Source organism: Pinus tabuliformis, chromosome 1_1, assembly GCF_031772625.1.
Source record: "Pinus tabuliformis cultivar Carrire ecotype Pingquan chromosome 1_1, CPIR1, whole genome shotgun sequence".
Taxonomy (NCBI): Eukaryota; Viridiplantae; Streptophyta; class Pinopsida; order Pinales; family Pinaceae; genus Pinus; species Pinus tabuliformis.
Window position 1 is genome coordinate 110,039,735 of NC_142297.1, and position 19,964 is coordinate 110,059,698.

Here is a 19,964-nt window from a genome sequence, read left to right on the forward strand (position 1 = left end):
CTTTTCTCACCCACATCCTTCTGTACTAGAAGATTCCTTACCGCTGGAAACGGTACTATGATCTTAGTATGGGTTTTAAGTAAGAAAGGTCTGAAGTATTTGACCGCTTAGAAAACAGCATAAGTCTGTTTCTCCATGGTTGAATAATTGAGTTCAGCACCCTGTAAATTTGAGCTAAAAAAAGCAATTGGAGCTTCCGCTTTTTCTTGATTTGCTTGAGTTAGAATCGTAGCATATGATTTATCTGAGGCAAATGTGTATAAAATAAAATATTCTGAAAAATTCGGGGTTGCTAAAGATGGAGCATTAATAATAGCTAGCTTGATCAGGTTGAATGCTTCATGTTCATCTTGACCCCATTTAAAATTTGAATTCTTTTTAATCATGGTTTGCAAAGGAGACACGATTCGTGAAAAATCTGGAAGGAATCTCTTTACAAAATTGATTTGACCAAGGAAAGATTGCATGGCTTTTTTGTTATGAGGTAGGGATATTTCAGAAATTTCTTTGATTCTGTTGGGATCAATGTGAATACCGGATTTTGACACTATGAATCCTAGAAGTTTCCCTTCACTTAATGCGAAAAAAGACTTCTTTGGGTTAAGTGAAATTCCATACCTTAAACATCGTTGAAAGATTTGTTTCAGGTCTTTGAGATGGTCGCTTCGCTTCTTCGAGTACACTGTTATATCATCCAAATAAATTACTACAGATTTATTGACTAACCCTTTGAATGCGATGTCCATGGCCCTCTGAAATGTGGCACCAGCATTAATCAAACCAAATGGCATCTTCCGATATGCGTATGTGCCCCATTTAGTTCTGAATGTGGTTTTCAACTGATCATCAGGATGTACCAACACTTGATTGCACCCTGAAAATCCATCCAAGAAAGACATTAGTTCTGAGCCTGCCACTACCTGCAGTATCTTCTCCATAGGTGGAAGAGGAAAATTGTCTTTTTGACAGGCTTTGTTAAGGTTCCGAAAGTCAATGCAGATCCTAATATCTCCGTTTTTCTTTCTAACGGGTACCATATTGGAGACCCATTTGGAATGTCTGACGGGAAAGATTATCCTGGCTTTCAATAACTTATTGAGCTCGGTTTTTATCTTATTTTCTAAATTGGGGTGGATCTTTCTCAGCTTTTGTTGGACAGGTTTTTCGTTATCGATCATAGGAATAGTATGCTGGATGATAGAAGTGTCGTATGTTTTCAGCTCATCATAATTCCAGGCAAAAACATTTTTATATTGTCTCAAAAGACGAATATATGCGAGTTTCTCTTCAGGGACTAGGCCGAGGCCTAGATTAATGTTTTGTGGTTTAGCATCAGTCCCTAGGTTTACTAATTCGTAGTTCAAGGTTGAACTGTAGAGTTTTGAATTGGTGGACCTTTTAAACCGATCTTTCAAATCGTATAAGTCTTCTAACTTGACCACCGACTTAGGTATAGCATTATTAGTGCTATTTTGTTGCAGTTGTTGATCGTGCTGGTCTTAGTCAATTATTTGATTGGAGTAGGATCCTTCAGATGTGAGGAAATTTACGATATCAGGATCGTCATTGAATACTCTCCAATTTGTGATGTTGTCAGGAATGGACGGTCTAAAGATTAATTATATTGAGAATCTATCTGGACTAAAATCTTCGGAGGGAATAAGCTTAGAAGCTATGTTAGCCAGAAGGTTTGCACTTGCGTTTTGGAGTCTGGGGATTGAAGAAATATTAAACACTATGAAATGCTCAGTCAGATCTTGTACTAAAGATTGATAGTGTTTTAAATGACCTAATAAGCAATGTATAGTGTTATGTCCCTGCTTAACCACAATCTCAGAGTCTCCAAAGACTTGAATATACTTGATGTCCAACCCGATTGCTTTGTACAGGCCTTGAACCAAAGCCTCGTATTCTGTTGTATTGTTTGTGCAATCGAATTCGAGTCTGTATGTGAGCATGATCTTATCTCCTTCTGGACTAATCAGAACACATCCTGCTCCTGCTCCTTCGTTAGATCTAGAGCCATCAAAAAATAATTTCCAAAACATAGATGTATTTACAGGTTTATATAAAAAATTAATACATTTCGAACTATCAGTTCGAGAAAAATTTTCGACTTGGGACAAAACAAAATTTTCTAAATAAGGTGACGCATGAGCATTGAAATTTCTGAGGAAAGAATCTACCGAGTAATTGCCAATGATACTGCTGTTATACGCTATCGGTTCATTTTCTCCCTCTAACTCCGTTACTATGTACTTCTGGTGTAGCTCTCGTTCAACTTTTATTTGATTCGGTTTACCATTGTAGGGCAACCACATGTGCGACCAGTCGGTTGCGAAGTATCCATGGAGTTTCTCTGACCAATCCCTGCTAAGGATTAAGCCATAGAATTCTAGGATATCAGCAACTAGAATGTCAATAACCTGACATACCTTCGGGTTGGATGACAATCTTATGGTTACTTGATTTAGTTCGCCAATCACTGCGACTTGAGATCGATCTAGCTGAACTATGCGCACTACGTATTTCTGTGGTTGAACATTTAACTTGGCACATATAGATTTGGGTAAAATATTCGATGATGCACCGGAATCTACCAAACAATTGTGCACATTTTTATTGAAGATTTCATAAGTAAGGAGAAACGAGGGAGTGTGAGATCTTGATCTTCCTCCAATTAAGGCGATGTCATTTGGATCAATCTTACTAATCGCGTTAGTTGGAGGTCTTCCCATGTTCTGGGAAGCTTGAGAGAGTACAGCGGCAGGCAAAGGTGCAACTGGCACGGCATGTAATTCTTTCATCATTATCTTCTGTTGATGTTTCAACTTGCTCAGTTCGTAGAGAGTGATGTTAGACCTGGTCTTTTTCAAGTCATCAATAATATTGTACTCCATTTCATCCGACACTATCAGTGTTTTAGATGGAGTCGTTTCATCGGCTTGGACTGGGCTAGTTTGAGTCGCTTTAGATGTCGATTTCTTTGTCGCGACTTTATCTTTTGTTGCAGAGCTTGCACTCTTCGGCTTAGGGGTAGTTTGGGGAGGATCAAGCTGATTTTTGCTTCGTGTGCTAACTGGAAATACTTCTTGATCTTCTTCTTGTGGGAGGATGAAATCCCACATTCCATGTAATTCCACAACTTCTTCGTCGTCGATCTGCCCTTCAGTGGCAATTTCTTCTTCCTCTTCCTTGGATTCAGCATTTGAAATGGCATTGGGTGGCTTTGCATCCGTTGAAGGACCTCTTTTAAAAGCTCTATAGGGCTTTTTCGAAGAAGTTTTTGCTACTTGCCTTTTTATGTCGACCATTTCATTGGACATGGTCTTTAGAACTTTCTGCAATCCTTCCAAATCAAAAGGATCTTTCGCTTGTTTCTTCTTGGAGTCTTCCTTGAAGGTGACTTTTTTGGACTTGCGTTCCGCTATCGCGGATCTCTTTTCGAGGGCTATTATCCATTTTTCTACTGCTATCACCTCTTTCATGTTATCAGCTAAGGTTGTTTTATTTGCCCTGTCCACGAAGATTACTATGTTCGATGGCAGAGCGGTAATATACCATTCACATCGTACTTCTTCGCTGGGCTGGGAAGCAGTAGGAATTTTGTTGAAAATTTTGTTGAACCGTAAATTGAAATCCTTGATAGGCTCTTTAGCTTCGGATTTAAGATTGGATAGGTCATTGATTAACGTTGCCGTTGATCTGTCATCACCAAACTTGGTTAGGAATTGATCCTGGAAGATGTCCCAACTTGTAATGGATCCGGAGGGTAATGAAAAGTACCATGACTCGGCTGTCCCTTGCAGTGTATAGGGAAAAAGCCGAACAACAACATCTTCATTAGTAACTCCATTGAGATTAATGGAAAGCATGAAGTTGTTTATGTGCTCTTCTGCTAGCATGCCTGCCTCGGGATTGAATTTAGGCAACCATTTCTCAGGATGGGCCGGTATTTGACTCAAGGGTGCGAGCATTAGAATTGCCCCAGGGTTGTTCCATGGAGACTGGGCCATCGTTGAACTGCTAACAGAGGAAAGTGCAGAAGATGATCCCTGTGGCTGGGAGGATGAGGATACTATGATCGTAGATGATTGAAGAGGGGTTGTGGGGGTTCCAGTGGACGGATGGACGATGATCTGGAGTGGAGGTGTGGATGGTTGACTTCGCAGTGAAGTAGTTGAGATGGATGATGTAGACGAAAGAGTCTCACTGTCAGACTCTTGCGGTGATTTCCTTGCTCTTTTCCTGGTGGGAAGAGGTAATTCGGTTGGCTGAACGCCAAACTTTTCACTCTTTAGCCTGGTCAGGGGATGAGCAGGGTTGTACTGCAAAGTCACGCTGCCTTGAGATTTATCAGACCTCTGAGGAGAAATGGAAAATTGCTGAAGTTTGTGAATCAGGGATTCGACTTCAGGAGGTTCAATGGTAGATTGGTCTGAAATATCAGGGTGTGTAGCAGCGGTTGATACTCAAGCGACTTCTGACTCTGGATTTAAATGTAATGGGGAAGTCAGGGGAGATGATGAGGGCGATTTACTCTCAGAATGGTATTCAGATTTTGATTTACTTTCCATTCATAGTTCAGGCCCTCCTTCTAGCGCCAAATATGTTGAAGCCCCGAAAATCGGGTCGACAACAAGGGGTATACCCGCCTGGTCCGGACCTTGGTTGGCAGCTCCTTATCCGTTTGGTATAGCAGGTCCGACTGGGGATAATGGGACCAGTTTCCCAATCTATGGGTGTGTGTGTGTAGAATTGGATGTTGCTGATCTAACAGTAACTATATAAGCTATTCTAATTCAAACTTAATCTAATTCTATGCTATTGTAATCTAATAAAAACAGCACATCTAATCTAAGCTAACCTGGGATTTAACTCTTTTATTATGCGATCTAAAGAGATTTCAAATAACAACTGGTAATAATGATCATTCAACGATTATAAGAAAGGAAATCAATTAAGATGAACCACTTTGCATAAAAAGTTAGGCAAAACAGTTGTGAACATCATATCGCATAATAAGCTATTCATACATTAAACATAAATAAATAGCTACCACCGCACAAAAGTGCCAAATGATAACTCAAGCATTCATGCAATAACATATAAACAACTAAAAACTGTATATCACTTTAACATAGCAGAAATGGTCAAGAGATAAAAATACCATTTATGACTGGTCCTACTCATAAGCTTCAAGCAATAATGATTTATCTCTCCTTGCTCTAACATCTACTAAGAGTACAGAAGTGCAACATCGGTAACAGATATCAAATGCAAACATCAACAAATCTTTATCCATTCATTCACCAAAACCTCCTCTGAGGGTGCAAAAGTGCATGTTCTGAGGACAAGTTTTTGATAAATTTCTGGACCCTTCTCTAAATGCATGAGAAGGGTTTAAATACTACTAACTAAATAAATTAATTACACAGATTCAGGATATGGTTTAAATGACCGCCCTTTTTCTAAGCAAAATTATTTCTAAAAATTAAATCTAATCTCTAACTATTTCTGCATTTGCTCCTTAATGTTGCGAGCATTCAATATTGCCTGGGTAGAGTCAGCTGACTGTATTCCGCTTTTGGTTGAGCTAAGCAAACAGAAATGGCAAGCGCTGGCACCATTTTTTCAGCAAAATAGAAGATATTCTTGAGAATCATCCTTTGGCTAGGTGGATTTACTGTATATGCTCAGTAATGATCCAAATTCCACTTGGTTAACCCTCAAATTGCTTCTGCCTTTGCTTTCTTGCGTTTTCCCGGCTTACGAGTGACTAAGCAGTTAAGGACTTTGCTTTTTGAACAATTTTCTCAGCCTAGCGCACGCATCGGAAACTACCTCCGTTCTTTGATCCGGGCCTTTCTGGTGCGTTTTTCACCTTTAGAGCCTTTTCCTTCACCGGGTATAAGCTTTAAAATTTTGTAACATGCTACTTTCGTGAGCTTCTGACCTTGAGTGTTAAGTCGCCTGTTGATATCAGCATTGTTCAACCACTCATTCAACCATGGCTCTGACTGACAGATCTGTAATGGATAGCTCAGCAGTGCTATGGGATTTTGCGGCTCTGTTGCATGCAGTATCAGTTCATGAGGGTATTTCTTCTCTGCTTACGAGCTTTTCGAGCTTTACCCTTTTCCTTAATCGCTCCCTGCACATTGCTTCATATTGTTTTTGTTTTTCATTCCTGCAGTTCACACATAAGGAGAGAGTAATGATAATAAAAATTGACAAGAAAGCTCTGAACTCTACGGATGTACAAAAACATGCCACCTCACGTGAAATAACTCTTCGGAAAACACAAAACTGTCTTTCATTAACACTTGGCATATCATTCATTAATTTTCATTAAAGCGCGTATCCAATTTTTGGTTTATGGACAGCTTTTTCTTGAATGTTGAGCCGGGGAAAATCTGCGATGGAAAATTTTTGCGATTCGCATTGCAGCATCGCATCATCGCGTTATCGCGTTATCACATTTTCATCAAGATGTGTTATCGCAGGGTTTCCCGATCACATTTATCGCAAAATCACAGATTGTTGTTTCGCGCGATCGCAAGATCGTCGATCGCAGTATCGCGTTATCGCGAGATCGCAGATTGTTACAATTCGTTAAATGGTTATGTGTTGTTTATGCGATGTTGCGATATGCGATGTCGCATAGCGGCCATTGGCGATTTCTTAAGGTTTTCGAATATGAGCGTTTCTTACTGCATGCGATGCGATGGATTTCGTATCGCATTTTCGCAGTTTATCATTGTACTCACAAAGAAATGTCTTATTTTCTTCGCGCGATGCGATGTTTTCTTAACGAGTAGAATACATGAGTTGTAATTGAATTTTTTGAATTTTTTACTAAGGGTCCCCACTTATCTAGTGTTATTGCTAATACTAAATAAGGAGGGGGGTTGTTGGTGGCCACAACAGAACCATTGGCTTCATTTCATTTTGAAAATGAACTTGAGATAGATGTTGTTTCTGATCTGCATGATAGAAGAAAAGGACAATTTACTACCATTTTTTAGGAGGATCAATTTAATCACATGAAACAACCAACAACTATGAATGAAAGAGATCCTTATATTTTTGCTAGTTTTCAAGAAAGGGTAGGTTTTCATGATTTTGAAGATTCTTTTACTAGAATGAAGCAATCATCAGAAAATGTGAAGTGTGTAGTATTCTCGGATCAAAGTTATTCATTTCACCTGGAATTGGAGTTGTCATATTCTAAATTTTTCTGTTTGCTTGAGGAAAACATGAGCAGAAAATGATCAAATAACCATTTGATTTTATGGTTACACTGACATTTTTATATTACTTGATGTAGTAGATGTTTCTAGTAATTTTGAGTAGGTAGTTGTTGGGCCTCCAACTTGTCATGATTTTGTTGACGAAACCATCCATTTTCACATCATTCCATTCACCCATTATCAACATTTTTAACCATATTTCTCCATAAACAGACCAAATTCCCACATAGATATTTACATGGTTTATTATTATTATTTCCATTATTTTTAATGAATTAAGAAGAAATTTGCTTGGTTTTACTAATGACAGTTTGGCCAATTCAAGTTTTTGCAGTTTAGTCAAGTTTTCGTAGCTATCTCCATGGTTAAGGTAGTAGCACCACTCTAGAAGGAAATACAATACTTGGACTTGGTTTCTAGAAGCTCCAATATGGATTTGTATTGGTCAAATTCCACCCAAATTGCACATGTGGACCTCCAACAAGAGATCAAAGGAAAAATGCAGCAGTTTTGACCAGCCAACTTCAAACTCGTTTTATGAGAAAATGAAAATGCATTTTGGAAAAATAAATCATGGGTTTTTTTTCAGCACGAGCCCAATTATGTTCCATGATAGCAGTTTCCTTAAATTCTTTACCATTTGAGAGATTCTCGGGGTTCTCTAGAGCCCTATTTTTCCTATTGCGTGAACAAATGATTTTGTAATTTCACAGTTAACACCTAGTCACCAAAAAGATTGGAACGAGATATTCTTTAGCAAATTCGTGGCAGGGATATCACTCTTATCATATTTGGGTTGATCTTTGATCCAAGGATCCATAAAATTAGATTGGATTTTTTTTTCAAAGCTGATCTCATGACCAAAACTCAAGTAAGAAAATTATGAGTTTGTTAATTGCCTCAAAACTCTATAAATTGTAGCCTCTTTGATGAGAGGAGGGACTAGATGTCAAGGATGGATACCAATTTGTAAGTGTTGCTACTGCTTGAAGAAGAAAAATCATTTTTTTTTAATGAATGCAATCTATGTTATGGTTCAATTTTGAATGTGGTTGGCGATTCCAGTGTTGTGATCTGAGTTTTTAAACATCTCACACTCACTAGGAGGCCCCCCTAAGGATGTGTGAGAGATAGTATAGTTGTATTTTATTATTTTTTTTCAATTTCTTATGCTTTGCAATTAGATTAGAATTTTCCTCATTCAATTGTTCAATTTATTTAGATGTTCAGGTTCATGTCAATGCTCTTTTTTTTTAAACTAAAATTGCACTCATTTTTCCATGTTTCATTATAGATCAAGCATTTGATAATAAATCAAAAACACCAAAATATTTACCTCAAATTGTCTTGTAAGCTTAAGTGTCGAATTTGTGGGTGTTAGGATATGATTAACTTTGGTTTAGAGTGAACACATCAGTAATATTTTTTAGGCTTCCATAATTATTATTTCATTTCATTTTGTTTGTTATACTCTAGAATAGTTTTTTATTTCAAAGTATTGTAGTCTTTAGATCAACTTTACTTTCACAAATTGATAGACTTAGTTTTCTTTCCAAGTTGATTAGATTAAATTTCTCTTAAAAAAAATAGAATAATCTTGTTTTTCAAGTTCATAGAATAATCTTGTCTTTCAAGTTCACTAGAATATATATTTCCATTGTTAGAATAGATATTGAATCCCTTTCTTTAGAATAAATTTGCTTTGAATTAATTTTCAAGTCTTGAGTTGGAATTAAAAAAAACATGTGAAATTAGTCATAGATAGATTTTCATTACATTTTTGCATCTTTCTAATTATTTTCCTTTTTTTCTTTGAATTGAAAGTAAATTTCCTAGCACATACAATGCATATATACTTCGCAAGCTCACACACCCAGATTGACATATAAATGCAAGTAATTTAGAAGTCAATTAAACTGCCCAACATTTTGGCGTCATTTCCGGGGAAGTATAAATAGGTTTGAGCTTTCAATTGCATGTCATTCTTAGTTGCATATATTTAGTTGCATAAGATTAATTTCATTTTAGTATATCCTAGAGGTAAATTCATTAAAAAAAAAGACTTCAATCACCTACCACCCCCACTAAATCATGTGGTGCAGTAAGAGCCACATCATCTTTCGCATCATGAATTCATAGTTTCGTAGGTAGAAGAAGAGGTGAAAAATAAATAAGTTGAATAAATGGATGGAGATGATGATAATGAGGAAGATCCTTTTGAATTTCCTATTCAAGAAACTAATATCAACGTTCATATGAAGAACATACCTCCATTCGTACTTCCTAACTTCAAAGGTATGAGATTAGAAGACCCAGAAACATTTCTTTTCAAATTTTAAATATTTGTAGATATTATGGCTACTCATTACACATTCAAAAATTGAATTTGTTTCCAGCAACATTCAAGTATAGAGCTCTTAGATGGTTCATGAATTTAGGAATAAATTCTATAAGGACATGGGATGATATGAAAATAGTATTTTTGGGAAAATATAAAGATTATTGCATACACCATGACCTTAGAAATAAAGTCTTTAATATGAACCAAAAAGAGGATGAAAGCCTAGAATATTTAGTGGAGAGATTTACTTATAATGTCAAAAGATCTAAATTGCATGATTTAGGATTAGACACATTAAAAACTCTCCTACTAAAAGCTATAAGGGATGAATGGATTGATATTCTTAACCAGATGGGAAAAGGAGATATATCTCAATTGTCATTTCAAGAGATTTGTGAACTATGCAAGAACATATCAAGAGGAAAAGAAAAGTATTGAAGATCCCCTCAAGATCTAACTATGGAAAGAGTAAGTAAGTCAACATCACGATTGGTAGGTCAAACAAAACTTAACAATTTTTTTGCTAGACATTCTTGGTTGATGCTCATGAGGGAAAATGAATATTTGATATTTGTAAATTATAATTTTTTTGAAATAGGTCCTGATCGAATTTGGCCTTAGTTTCACATATACATTTCCAGAAGATAAGGTTGTAGATTTATATGTTTTAGAAAGAGCGTTGTTGTCAATGAATTCTTCTAGTAGGAATGTTGTAAGCTGACATTGGTGTTAACTCTTAACTTTGGCATATTCTTGTCTTTTAATGCCAGTAAGTTATTGTTCTTATTTCTGTTATGACTTGAGGTAGCTTATTACTTATTGATTTTTTATTCCAATGGATTGCAATTGGAAAGAGTACTTTCTTCTTGTAGAATATCATAAAAGCAATGGTCAGCTATGTTGAATAAACTAGGTCAAGGTAAATCCGAGTTCCTGGAATTTATGGCAATTGTATCTATTATTTGGTCAGCACATAATTTCTTATCCCAGTGAAGGACGGTATTCATGAATTTTTTTTTTATTTTTTTTTTGTAGGCTAAGGTGTTGCTCTCTTTTTTCTATTACTTCAAATCAAAATACATATCAAAAAGGGGTTGCCTTCCACTCACCCTCTTGGGGAAACCGAGTGATTAAGCCACCTGAAGTTCTTAATAGCTGCCCAAAAATAAAAGATCCATAGTCTGGTTGACCAAGCTAAATACACTAAGCAGTCTTTCAAATTTCTAATCCTACTTACTTGCATATAACAGATTTCATCATCTAATACTTGGAACACACTGGAATTATCTATACTATCTATTTTCATCAAAATTAAAAAAAACATATCTGAAATTACTCAGCTTCTGCCTCTGGACGCTGGGTTGTCTCCTTGATTGCATTCTGATTTCCTGCCTTTATCAGTTGTTGGATCTCGTCCAGCTTCTTCTCCTGCATCTCCAAGGAAATTTGGATAATTCGGAGCTCCCTTCTCAGGTTGGGAACCCCCTGCGCAAGTTCAGCCATCTCTGTTGCAGCTTGCTCTAGAGCTTTGGCCAGCAATCTTTTCATTACCCAGTATATATGAAGGGACTGTTTAAATAAAGACAGTCTGCCCTTAGTGTTACCAGGGTCGTGGAGAAGGAACTCCCAGTCCTCCATCTCAGAATCCGACTGAGCTTGAATGGCGTCTTCCTCCATATTCTGTATAATTCGTCTAATTCTGGGGTTCGTGTTCTGGTTATATGCCTTCTTTGCTTGTTGGATTTTCCTGTCTAGCGACCGGCTTGTCGTTTTGCCCAGTCTCCCCCTCTGCCCACGTCGACCTCCCCTTGCTCCTCGGTATCTGTTCGCTCCTCTGCCTCTCGTGCTGCTTGGATCCGTCCCGCTTGCAGCCTGTCTGCTTCCCCTCCATCTGCCACTCTGCCTTACCCTTCCTCCCCGTTGTCCCGGCTGCTCATCGTTGTTTTGATGGTTCTCCCATCCTTCTACAGTTCTGCTATGCTCCTTATCTCTCCTGCATTTATCTTGCCGGTCCTCCTCCTCCTCAGAATCATCGTAAACTTCATATATTTCTTCAATTGTCTCTTCCTTTGCAATCGCCTTGCCTTTTCTATCCCTTACCCTGCCTTCCTTGGCTTCCATTTCTTCTGTGATCCTTGCTCTCTTTCTCGTTTCCATGGCAGCCTCAGTAGGTTTTCGGCGCAACCTCTCTCTGTAACTGCTCACCACCTCTGTTCCTCTCCTCGCTCTCGGGGTTCCAATGCAATTCACTTGTTGTTGAATCCCTTGTTGCCGCTCGGTTATAATCCTTCTTTCCCTACTCCTCTTGCCTATCAACTTGGCCTTTCGATGCCACCTGTTGATTCACCCTCTTCCTGTCCTATCAACTGTCCGACTTGCTTCATTTCCATTTATGGGTTCTGACATACCTCTTTTTCCTCCACTCCACTCACTTGCGTTAATTGTCTTGCCGCGAGGTGATTTCTTCATTCCTGTCACCACATACTCCTGCTGTACTACATCATGCTTGTCCATGATATCCTTTCTTCACCTTAACTGACATTCATTAAATGTCTGGGTCTGCCGATCCAACTCACCTGCCCGTCGCACGAATGCTATGATTCTCGTTAGTTGCTTGTTCATTGTTTTCATTCGTTGCTTGTTCATGATCCTCATTAATGATGCTGGCCAATTCCTCCCACTCTTTGTTGGGCCGCAACGATCTCCACTGATTGTCTACCTTGCCGCTTCGATCCTTGCAACCCTGATTCGCAAGGAAATCTGCCGCTCGGTTTCCACTCCTTTTCACATGATTAAATATTTTGTACTCAATTTTTTTCAGAAGGTCTGCTATTTCTTGAACGATCCCTGCTGTGCGCCAGCTGTTGGTAACCTTCTCCCAATTCTTCCCATTATTAAATTTCTTTAGGATTTCAATTGCCATCTGGGAATCTCCTTCTATTTCCAGTTTTCTATACCCGTTTCGGATCGCAATTCTCAATCCCTGGTGAATCGCCCATAATTCAGCTTCATTATTTGTCATCTCGCCACCCCACTCTGCATAAATCTATCTGGTGTTTCTCTGGCTGTCTCGGAAAATTCCCCCGAATCCAGCATTACCTGGGTTCCCCTTTGAAGCCCCATCAAAGTTCAATTTCATAAAGTTGTCTTTGGGGTAAGCAAACTTGTCGTGGCTTTGAGGTCTCATAATAAATCTATCAACTTTCTTACTATGCACCATTTCAAAATTCAAATTTAGGTTCTTAAGAATTTTCTCTTCTCCCTGGTCAGCTTGCCAGTCTTCCGCATCCCACTTCTCTACCAGAATTGATTCTCTAGTTAAGTTCACTACTCTGTCCCATATTTTTACCGAGTTTTTAGCTTTGTCTTCGAAAACTCTGCGGTTCCTTTCTTTCCATACCATCCAGATCATAAAACCGGCAATGAGATCCCAGGCCCTACGGATTACTTTACATTGGAATTTTTCTTTCTGCCATTGAAAATTCACTTCATTTGTTTCTCTCGGAGACCTCTCAGGTTTCTAGAATAATTTCCCGATTTCCATCCACAGGTTCCTAGCATAAACACATTTGATTAGAAGGTGCTCTTGAGTTTTCGCTTCTTTTTTACACATGTGGCATTTTGAAGGCCCACTGAAGCCTTTCTTTTGAAGTTTATCCCATGTCAGGATCTTACCCTTAGCTACTAACCATGCAAAGAGAGTAATTTTCGGCCACCAGTTTTTGCCCCAGATGATCTTCCATTCTTGGTTTTCATCAGTTGCTCCCTGATGGTTAGCTAGATAGTACGCCTCTTTGACCGTAAAGGATCCTTTCATAGACTTACCCCATCTGAGGATATCCCTACCCATTCGTGCTTTGACATTCCTGGACTCTACCTCTTCCATGAACGCTTCCTGCTGCTCTTGATTTATCTCCATGCCCCAGTCCTCTGGAGTTGTCCATTTCTGCCATATTCCATCCAGTTCGTTTTCCTTCCAATAATCTTTGACATATATGTGATTGTCTCCTATCCTCTCCTGTATATTCTGGATTTTTTGTATTCTACACATTTTCTCCCTCTGTTGCCAATTCTCATCCCATAATTTGGCCTCCCCTCCTTCTCTAATTTCCCAGAAAGCATTCTTATCTACTATACTTCGATTTTGACGGGCTAGATCCCAGATTGCCGATCCCTTTGGGGTTTCCTGCATTTAGTAAATACTCTCTGTAGTATCTGGCATATCGTACTTGCGTCTCCATATTTGTTTCCATAGATCATTGCCCCCTCTCAGCCATCGTCGCCAAAGTTTTGCACCAAGCACCTTGTTGAGTTTGTCTGGATGGCGTAGACCCAATCCTCCCTCTTCCTTTCGTTTCGTCAGATGTTTCCATGATACTAAGGCCCACTTCTTCTGCTGGGCCGAGCCTCCCCATATGAACTTCCTCAGGATTTCTCTGATCTTAGTGCATACCCCTTGAGGCACTGCCATAATCGATAGTGGATATATGGGGATTGCCTGAAGCACTGATTTTACGAGTACAATCCTTCCAGCAATGTTTAAGGTTCTGAAAGCCCAGCTAGCCACTCTGTTTTTTAATTTCTCCAGGACTCCTTGCCAGTTTTTCTGTTTTTTAGAGTTGAAGTCCAAAACGTTTCCCAAGTATTTGGTTGGGAGGTTCCCTTGCTTGAAATCCAGCATCCTGGTCAAGTGGCTTTTAACTGGCTCTATGGTATTGAATATGAAGGTGCAAGATTTTTCTTTATTGATTTCCATACCCGATGCTTCCGCAAATAAATCCAAGACCTTCTTCAGATTTCTCACTTCTTTTACGGTTGGTTCCCCAAATAACATGATATCATCAACGAATTGCTGATGGGTTATTGGCAGTTCATTGCCCCATAGTCTTAGCCCTTTGATTTTATTTGCTGCTCTTTCTTTCTTAAGGTATCTGCCCAGGCCTTCTGCTGCAAGAATAAAGAGGAAAGGAGATAGGGGATCGCCTTGTCTTATTCCTCTAGAAGCCTTGAAGATTTTCGAGGGGGTTCCATTGGTTAAAATTGAGAAGTTTGGGGTTGATATAAGACTGTGAACCCACTTTATCCACCTGCTCCCAAAACCAAAACTTCCCAAAATTTCTTCCAAATATTGCCAATTGATCCTATCATAAGCTTTTGACAAGTCTAATTTAACCATCATTCCTTTTTGTTTCTTTTCCTTCAAAGAGTGGATTACTTCTTGAGTGACCACTAGACCATCTAGGATTTGTCGACCTTCTACGAACCCGGTTTGTTCAGGGGATATCAGACTATCTAGCAGGGGTTTCAGTCTTTTGGCCATCAGGGATGCAATTATTTTATAGATAACATTACATAGGGCAATGGGTCTAAATCCCTTAGCATCCTCTGAATTATCGCTTTTAGGAATCAAAGTGAAAAAAGTGGAGTTAAGAGCTGGCCATACCTTTTGGTTTATACGAGATTCTTCTATCAGTTCCAGAATTTCTTTTCCCATGAAGTGCCAGCCCGCTTGGTAGAAATCGACCGTAAAACCATCCGGTCCTGGCGTTGTTCCTTTCTTCATGCTCATCACTACTTCCTCCACCTCTTCCATACTAGCAGCTCTCATTAGGGCTCTATTCTGGTCTTCTGTAACAATTCTAGGAATTGCAGTGCAAACTTCCTTTATAGCTTCAGACCTGTCTATTTGAGGTTCTGCCAGTATTCCTTTGTGATACTCCATCAGCACTTTTTCAATCCCTTCCTGATCAACAATCCTCTCTCCTCTCTCGTTTTTGATAGAAAATATTCTGTTCCTTTGCCTGTGTTGTACCATTGCTTGATGGAAAAATCTAGTATTCCTCTCCCCCTCCCTGAGCCATTTTATTCTAGATTTTTGTCTCCATAGGACTTCTTCCTGCTTTCTCCTCTCCTCAAGTTTTCCTAAAATTGTCCCTTCTTTTCTGCTGCTTTCCTCTGTTCTTCCTTCATTTATTATCCTTTGTTGCAAAGCTTCCATTTCTTCTTCCAACTTCCGCTTTTCCTCCATGATATTTCCAAATTCTTCCCTGTTCCATTTCTTTATCCTTCCTTTTAGTTCCTTAAGCTTGAGTTGGAAGGTATGCATTTTTCCTTTACCCTGTACTGTGCTTTGCGACCACCATTCTTCCATTCTTTCTAAGAATTCCGAGTGTCTAAGCCAGAAGGCTTCAAATCTGAAGAGCTTCTTGCTAGGATTAGCCTTAATGTCCACTTCCAATCTAATCGGCCAATGATCTGAGCCGAGAGATGGCATGATATTTGCTTCTACGAATACATCTCTGTTCATAATTATTTCTGATACTAAAAACCAATCTAGTCTGGATGCTATCTGATTTTTCCCCCCTCTCCTATTGTTCCATGTGTAGACTCCGTTGATAGTTGGTAAATCAACCAGCCTCAGACCCTCTATCATATCATTGAACATTTCCATATACTGGTCTGTTTTCCTTATACCCCCCTTTTTCTCTTTTAGGGACCGGATTACATTGAAATCCCCTCCTACAATCCATGTTGTTTCCGGGTGAAGTCTTCGAGTTGCTTGCAAATTTTTAATGAAGTTTTCTCTGTCTCCCGGAGTATGAGGACCATACACCCCTGAAATGATAACCCTTTCCTTTGTCCCCGCTATTCTTCCAAAGCCTGTAACGATTCTGGTCATACTGGTCCAACTCTCGAAAATTATCTCATTTGGGTTCCACAATATTGCAATGCCTCCCGTTGAACCGATTGCATCCTGTCCCATCACTTCGTATTGGAGTTTATTATTTTTTATTATTCCTTCCATCTACTGCATGGTGATCTTTGTCTCTTGTAGAATCATGATGCTTGGTCTGTCTTTTTTTAGTTTCTCTTTCATATATCTCTGTTTACCCTTACTATTCAAACCCCTAATATTCCAACTGATAATAATCATTTTAAACTTTTTTGGAGGAGTGGAAAAATACCTCGGAAAGAGGTATCACTTTACCTGAGTTTATCAATATTTCGCCAACTGTTTGTATCGTTTCATTCATTGTTTTCCTCCCTCTTTTCCTGCTGCTCTTGCCAGTCCCACCTATTCCAATCTGATCTTTTTCCTGTTCTCCTGATATAGTATCCTGTTTTTCCATATTCTCCCCATTCCTTTCTTTATATTTTTGAAAGGTCTCCTTATATAGTTGTTTTTGGCTATCTGGTATGAATCTTTCGTCTAAGTTCTTCCATTCCTGAATTAGTTGTCTCATAATTCTTTCTTCCTCTGCCTCGTTTTCTTTCTGATTCTCCGTTTCCATTTGAGATTGGTCCATTAGTATTTCTTTCTTTTCAGCTGCTTGGCTTTCATAATTTCTCTTGTTCCTGTATCTTTTTCTCTGGTTTCCTTGATTATTTCCATGGGTTCATTTTCTGGATCCTCTTCCTCTGCCACTTTATCCTCGCCCCCTTCACTGCTGTCCTGGAGTATTTTGAACTTGTTTTTACTTTCAATGCTCAGTGACTCCATTTGTGTCTGCACCCTTATTCCTTCTTTACCTGCTTTCTTCTTTCTGTTAACTTGTTGGAAGCCCTTATCATTCTCCTCAGTTCTCTCTGTTTCCCTTTGTTGTTCTTCTCTTTTCCTAGTGTATTCTTCTTCCTTATTTAAAGGGCATTGTCTGTATAGATGACCATACTCATGGCATCTTCTGCATCTGAAGGGGATATGCTCATAATCTAATGTCTGTTGCCAGACTTCATCATGGTATTCCAGTTCTATGAATTCTGGCAAAGGTTCAGCTATATTCATGTAAACACACAATCTTGTGTACGACGTATACTTACCTTTCTTCGTTGCTTCCGCTACATTGACAAAGGCACTGATCGTATTACCTATCCCTTCCATAATCTCAGGGTCCCAAAATTCCACTGGTAATCCAAACAATCTGACCCAGATCGGGGCTTCCAGCATCTTTTCATTGTCAGGATTGTATCTTTCTTCCCAGTATTTCATGAACAGTCCTGCGTTGTTCATTAAGTATGGTACTTCCTCAAAAACCCTTTCTTTATCCCCCAGATTCGCAAATATTGCTGTAAAAAACCCTTTTGCTCCCAGTTTTAGCTCTACATGCCCCTTTGGTCTCCATCTCTGGTATATCCACCTGTATAGTTCTTTTTCCGTGGGCCAATATCCTACGAACTTGCAGATCAGTGCATGATCTTTCATATAACTGTTGTACTCCTCTAGCTTGTTATTGGGTATGACGTATCTGGGTTTCTTTTGTGCCCTAGGTAAACACTTTCCTCCGGTATTCATTTGCCATAGCTTGCCCATCACTGGTGCTTCTTTATTATTCTCCCTGGCCTCATGCTGGATATTGCTGCCGCTTGCCTCTCCTACAACTATGTTCTTATAGGAGGGGATCTCTCCCCTCCCTTGCCAGTTTTCCATTATTGCGCTCAGCACCCGCTACTTGAGAAATTTCCGTTCCTGCGCGAGGATTCTTGATCTTCCCTCTGCTCCACTCCAACTTCCCCTGCTCTTTCCCCCTTCGCTCGCTCCTTCCCGCGTTCCCTACTATTCCACCTGCAAAAACCCTAGCCCGCCGCTCGCCTGGTTACCATCGGCATCGCTCCTCCAAGGTGAGGAGACAACTTTTAACCCAATCTTAAATTTTCGTATTCATGAATTTATTTTTTCACTTGCCTCCTTATTTCAAATTCAAATATTTGTTAGCTGGATTGTACTTGGTGATTGTCAACTTCTTCTTGTTGTCTTTGGTATTGAAAACTCTTCATTTCTCATCATTGCAATTTAATACAGTTCCTGGAATTTGTTGCAATTATATCTATGATTTGGCATAATGCATAAAGCTAAGATTCTTTGTTATTCCATTCTTGACTTCCATATCTATAAATATTGACAAAACTTTTGTGAACACTACATAAGTGCAAACAACTAAGGCCCATCTATGATCTTTTGATGACCATTTTATTAATCATTTTCTTACCATATAACATGTAGTTGTGCTTTTTTCTTGTAGGTATTAATACAAATTAGCACTTGTAAATTAGGTATCTATTATCTATCCATCACTTCAAATCAAGGTGATTTGTATTGTCTCACAAAATATTATAGACAAATTACTCATGGAGATTGAATGTGAAGAGAAACAGTTTCCATCAGGACTATCAACTTGTCCTTGTTGTCTTTGGTATTGAAAACTCTTCATTTCTCATAATTGCAATTTAATATAGTTCCTCTAATTTGTTGCAATTGTATCCATCATTTTGTCAACAAATGATTTCTTATCTTAGTGAAGTAATGTATTCATAAATTTATGTTTTCACTTGCCTCCTGATTCCAAATTCAAATATTTGTTAGGTGGATTGTTCTTTGTCATTGTCAACTTGTCCTTGTTGTCTTTGGTATTGAAAACTCTTCATTTCTCATAATTGCAATTTAATACAATTTTTCACCACAATAACTTACATTTTTGGGTTTGTTTTGCAGTTCATTTGCATGGTAGAAAGTGTTACATTTTTGTGTTTGTTTTGCAATTCGTTTGCATGGTAGAAAGTGTACAATGTTGGGCTAAGAATCGTTTTTCTTTACTATTGAAGAAGACAAGAAAAAGGGATTATTTTCAAATGTGAAAAACATGTTACCAAACATAGATATTATTTGAGGTGTGGTGTGCTAGATCAACAATGCCTGTTAAGCTTCAACATGGGGAATATGTCTCTTTGGGCAAGGTATTGATGATTCCTACCAAAATATTTCAACTCTGTAAGTCGTATAGTTTATTTTCAGTTGCCACATCCGAAGACATTTCCCTTGTAAGGGTGGAAACATCTATGGCAGTGTGTCATTATTTGGACAATATCATGTTATATGCAGATCCATTCCACAATTTATTGTGTGGATTTTGTTGTTCCATCCCATCAAATCCTTGAAAGTTGGGTTGAGAAAGAAGGAATTGTTTACAAAGATTTTGTTGATCTATATCAGAAGAGTGAAGCAATTAAAGAAGTTCAGAGCTAAATTTTACATGATCGTTATGGTGTCCACCACTTCTAATTCATTATACTTTTGTAGTTAGGTAAAACTGAGTTTTAAAATCATCTTAATGAAGACAATGCATCGGTTATATTTTTTTATGTGGAAATGGTGGCATAAATTGGGTGGTTGTATATCTATCAAAATTAGAAGAGGGGGAAAAGATGAAACATTTAGTTTGCCACTCATATAGTTGAATGAGTAAATAACCAATTTTTATTTTAGATATATCTTTTTCACAATCATTGTTTTTTCATGGAGCCTTATAGCATGATGATGTTTATTATTGAAGTTTGATTGTAAAGGCTGATAGGTCACCTTGCCTAATAATTGGTTA

General features: G+C 38.4%; 2 protein-coding genes across 2 annotated transcripts; both read right to left on the minus strand.

Annotated features, from left to right (window-relative positions):
- Positions 1-12,166: 12,166 nt before the first annotated feature.
- LOC149211885 (uncharacterized) lies at positions 12,167-12,616 on the minus strand. The gene has a single exon (XM_089388501.1). The coding sequence runs from the start codon at positions 12,614-12,616 to the stop codon at positions 12,167-12,169; it is 450 nt and encodes a 149-aa protein (XP_089244627.1).
- Positions 12,617-13,114: 498 nt separating this feature from the next.
- LOC149211886 (uncharacterized) lies at positions 13,115-13,786 on the minus strand. Its single transcript, XM_089388502.1, has one exon. The coding sequence runs from the start codon at positions 13,784-13,786 to the stop codon at positions 13,115-13,117; it is 672 nt and encodes a 223-aa protein (XP_089244628.1).
- Positions 13,787-19,964: the final 6,178 nt, after the last annotated feature.

Bases quoted from the DNA above. Each gene is read 5' to 3' on its own strand.
- LOC149211885 (XM_089388501.1), bottom strand. From the start codon at position 12,616: ATGACAAATAATGAAGCTGAATTATGGGCGATTCACCAGGGATTGAGA.
- LOC149211886 (XM_089388502.1), bottom strand. From the start codon at position 13,786: ATGCAGGAAACCCCAAAGGGATCGGCAATCTGGGATCTAGCCCGTCAA.